Here is a 4,672-nt window from a genome sequence, read left to right on the forward strand (position 1 = left end):
CGTTCAACAGTGTAAAATAAAGTTAAAATCTGAATTCAAACAGCGCACATGTCTCGTGCTATTAGGAATAACGAGTTGAGTAGACTTGTTTTAAAATGTGAGATTTAGGAACTTATTTATGATGAGAAAAAGTCACTCACGAGGCATGCCAAAAGCCTCCAACTTCGCCACTAAAAATGTTATTTCATCACCTCCGAGATGAACACATGACGACTACTTGATTACAATTTGTGGGTCGCTTCAAATGTTATTTAAATAAATACAAAATAATTTTAATAATTTTACTGTGAAATGACACAAAAACGATAATATTTGTATAAAATGCATTTTATTACTTCTATTTTACATGAAATTATTACAAGGTAGGCATAATGTATATATCTTCAATAGTGTATACAATTGTTGCGTCTGTAGGAAGCTTTGTAATGAAAAAGCCAAAAGTAAATGTTTATCCACACAATCGCAAATGTTGTGTTCCTAAAAACATTCAATACTTAAACGGTGTTCTCGTTCTACCGTCCATTTCTCCGAATACCATGTTTACACAGTAGCATGTAAATGAAACAGTGAACGCGATAACGGAAGAGAATGGAATTTTTTGAGTGGCAAACGCGTCCTCTCGCTCTCCGCGAGGTCTGTTTATTACGGTGTCTGAATATTCCACGCATCTTGTTTTCAGCCCGTATTATCACGGTTTTATTAATTTTCTAAAAATTTTCAATAATCTATGTCGGAGTCAATTCATTTGAAATTTCTGTAGATGAATGTGTTTTTGAGATAACATATATTTAGTTACCAAATAGAGTGACCGCGTTCAAATAAATGGATTACAATTTTTCAACAATTTCTGTCAAACCTGCAGATGCGATTCACACTCGAAGGTGCTTAATTACAGACTATTGATAAAACCACGTCTGCGTCACATTAATCAACATTAAATTACTTTATCTTCATAAATGAAATTACTTAAGTAGGCGAATCTGAGACTACGCACATGCAAGTCATGATTTTTTTTTTTGCCGAGGGCGACCTCTATGGCGAGTATGAAAACGTCTTTCACTCAACAATAACAATTTTCAAGTTTGGGTAGTGACTTAATATGATTCATTCAATTTCGGCACGGAGGAAAGCAGATTGTTGTTTATCGAATATCTCAACAGCCTTTTCATAGATCTTCAAATCGTAATACAGAGCATCAAAAACTTCCTTGTCAGCAGCAAGTTCTGCTTTTGTTGTATCGATGTACTTCTGCTTCTCCGTCGACTCGCTCACACTCGCGTAATGACTCTTATGCTTTTCCAGTTCCCCGCAAACGGAATAGAAAGGTTGTCCATATGCGCGCTCTAGCAACCGCAATGTAATCGGGTAGTCTTCTACAATCCCGATCACGCCGAACCAGTTTTCTAAATTGTCTAACACATACTGGAGTAGCGCTTCCTTATCGTCTTTATCTAGTTTTCTATCGAGAAGCTTTTTGTTCATGTACCAGCAAGGCGGCCAGTAGTAGTTGGGACCGCGGTAGTGTGCTTTATCAAAATAAGTTTTTATAGTATCATATAGATCTGTTTGGAAACAGGCGTCTTTGAAATTGTACAGCAGTTGTCTGAAAAAGTAGCTGCCTTGGTGTACTGCCCATTCGTTGACTGACGAGGTTCTCGCGTTTCCTGCCATGCAAATCGGATCTTTTAAATCTTGAGTTCGGCAGTATTGGTAGCAAGAGATCAGTCTCTCATACGGCTCTCTGAGAACAGTGAAGTAAGAACACGGCGCGTTTAGACTATCGCATACACCGAACGTAAATTCGCTGACGTAATATTTTTGCTTTGGCATGTCTTCATATGGATATTCTTTCGTGCCCGCTTTCATTCGCAACGGTTTGCGTTCCGATGCACGATTCGCTAGTTTATCCAAGCACATTTTCATGGTGATTCCGGCAGCCTTCGGTAGGTGCACAAACGCCACTGACGTGTTTCGACGCTTATACACACTTTCGTCGACTCCACTCGTCGTGTAGTAGTTTGGCATAAAGGATCTTTTCTGTAACCATGGGTGTCGTAAGAATATTTCATCAACCATTACGCGATCCGCCGCTATTATATACGGTTTTACTTCGACGTCGGACGTGGGCTGCGGCCAGAATCCTTTCGAATCTGATGCTATATTGCTACTATTATCGTACTCTCCAAATACACGCATTTTCCTAATAAACGAAATAAGAAACAAATACAGTCGACATTAGAAGAAACTACAAATAATTAACAGACCTCTAAATTTTCATTTCAAAAGTAGTTTATTTGTTCTCTCTGACCAGTCGAATTAGAACTTGCCAAGTGTAAATGAAGCGCGATAATTGAACTATTTAAAAGTGTGAAGTATATAATCTGGCCAAGTGATTGAGTGTAATATAATTAAACTAACAAATGCAATAATTCGAAAACGCCTAACGTGGCTTGATGCAATCACGAGCGGTGGGATATCTTCGGGGGTACAGCTACGTCACAAGACGTTCCACGTTGTTAAGACGAGCACCACTGTACGACGTATTTCTTTGGGCTCTGCGCGCGCTGCTGAAAAACGCGAAACGACAATCTAAGAGCCGATGAAAATTTGAGAAAACAACAGGAACTCAACTTCGAAGTATTCCTGAACAATCAAATATGCGTTACACATACAGGGGTAATCTTGTTACACTTTTCAGGTGGAGTCTCAAAAAACATCCCAAAGTACCGTTTTCTTAGAGTTTTCGGCCTTTGTTTTCACCGTGATGGTTGCCATGCGGTGAAAATGCACGGATGTCCGCCCCTCGAGAATTCACTCAAAATGGCAATATAAACGTTATTAATTGAGCATCATAATACGTCCGTTGGTGGCGTGCTATATATGCTAAGTCGCACATACCGACGTGCTGATTGGACATGAATATACACAGTAGATCAGGAGCAACAATGATTCTATCATTTCCAGAAATCAAGCAGTGACACTTTCATATAATAAAGTATAATAATATTAATTATAAATTAGTTGGATGACTAATTTTGTCACGGCGTTGTAAGATTTAGCTATCGCCCGCCGGGTAGGTGAATATAGGGCAAAATTGGTGAAAAAAAGTTTTGCAAATCAGATAATCAAAATAGATTGCTCACCATTTAACCAATTAACAATGTTGTAAAAACATTTGTATCGTCTCGAGACAAATTATCTTGTCTGCAAATTTTTAAATCTTTTGTTTAGTTTTATAAGTTTGAAGTTGTATTGAACAGAAACCAGCCATTTCATGCAATTTAGATTGATGATCATCAATGACTTAAGTTGTACTTGCGTACTTTATGAGAGAAATGAACAATATTTATGAAAGACAATTCAATTATTTGCAAGCTCATGTTTAAGTTGTCACACATCCGTTCGATCAAAGGACTATTTTTTTTGCAAAAGATTGAAAAACAAAGTGACACTTACAATAAAACTAGTTTAACATGATAATACGATGTTTCTCGTACTTGCAAAACATCGCGTAAAAATGTGTGTCATTTATTCTCTCCACCAACCTCTAATTCCATGAACCATGTTCTGTGAACGTATCTAAGACACAGTTTTAATTTTAGAAATTTGAAATCATGGTCGATCGCTTCACCCCGAGTGTATGGAATGTATGGAATGGATGATGTTCACCCTACTACGTGTAATATGTTCGCCGATTGAATATTCAGATTAGCTAGACATCAGTATGATATTGCTGCATTTAACATACAGCATATAATACAAACCACGCTCCACCAAATTTCAAATGTCATATTAAATTTTATATTTACAGTGTAAACGTGTACCCTGCAGCTACATTTTGTATTACGACTCGGGTATATTTTTAGTGTAACGGCCTTCCCATGTACACATCAATTTTCTTTAACTCATTTAATGCCATATTGTTTTACTACCATCACGTAATTTAGGTCTACCCTGTAATTATGTAAATCGCGCCGTTTAAAACTTAGCATGCCGCACGTATGGGTATCGCGCACATTTGCATGAAATCACGACATGCACTCGTTGGTGCCAGTTAATTGACGAACATGTTCCAGTATATTCTAACATCCTGTGAATTCTCTCATTTTCAACTCACGCAAATACGCACAGTTTAACACTAAGGTCATTTTATACACATTGACTAGTAACCATAATAATCAAAGGTTTACGCTTACCGGTCGTCGCCCGGGACGACGCCTACATCATGTCGGAGATGTTTCAGCACCGCCATCAATGCCACGCCGAACAGCAACACTAGAGACAGTCTGCTAAACGATGCCATTACTCTGACAAAGACGATCAGGTACGCATGGATAAAGCTGTCTCGTCTGTGACGGGAAGCCTCATCTGACTGATGAAAATGCATCGTGGAAAAGGGAAAGCGCCGAATGGAATCACACTATTGTTTGCTCAATATTTCAATGATGGTGGCAGATTGGTGTGTTACTACTCGCTGTCAGCAGTGTTACGTGTAACAGATGTAGCGATCACCTTTGACCTCTGTCGATTATGGTGACGTATGGCACTCTCGTTCAGTTTATACAGATCAGCATTATATACTAAAATTTGAATCAAATACATTAAAAATGAATCACGAATGGCGTAGAAAAACAAAACAAAAATACATCAGCAGTGGTGATGATAAATGGAA

General features: G+C 38.1%; 1 protein-coding gene across 1 annotated transcript; it reads right to left on the reverse strand.

The window, feature by feature from the left end:
• Window positions 1–311: 311 nt before the first annotated feature.
• On the reverse strand, window positions 312–4,443 carry LOC100376558 (uncharacterized). Its single transcript, XM_002731757.4, has 2 exons — window positions 4,197–4,443; window positions 312–2,200 (listed from the first exon to the last, which is right to left on the reverse strand). The coding sequence occupies exons 1-2, from the start codon at window positions 4,385–4,387 to the stop codon at window positions 1,105–1,107; spliced, it is 1,287 nt and encodes a 428-aa protein (XP_002731803.1). The 5' UTR covers window positions 4,388–4,443; the 3' UTR covers window positions 312–1,104.
• Window positions 4,444–4,672: the final 229 nt, after the last annotated feature.

Source organism: Saccoglossus kowalevskii, chromosome 14 (assembly GCF_978046115.1).
Source record: "Saccoglossus kowalevskii chromosome 14, keSacKowa6.1, whole genome shotgun sequence".
NCBI classification, from domain to species: Eukaryota; Metazoa; Hemichordata; class Enteropneusta; family Harrimaniidae; genus Saccoglossus; species Saccoglossus kowalevskii.

Excerpts from the sequence above, each read along its gene's own strand:
- LOC100376558 (XM_002731757.4), bottom strand. The coding sequence starts at position 4,387 with ATGCATTTTCATCAGTCAGATGAGGCTTCCCGTCACAGACGAGACAGC. Across the intron at positions 2,201-4,196 it reads GTCGTCCCGGGCGACGACCG|GAAAATGCGTGTATTTGGAG; the intron begins GTAAGCGTAAAC and ends TTCGTTTATTAG.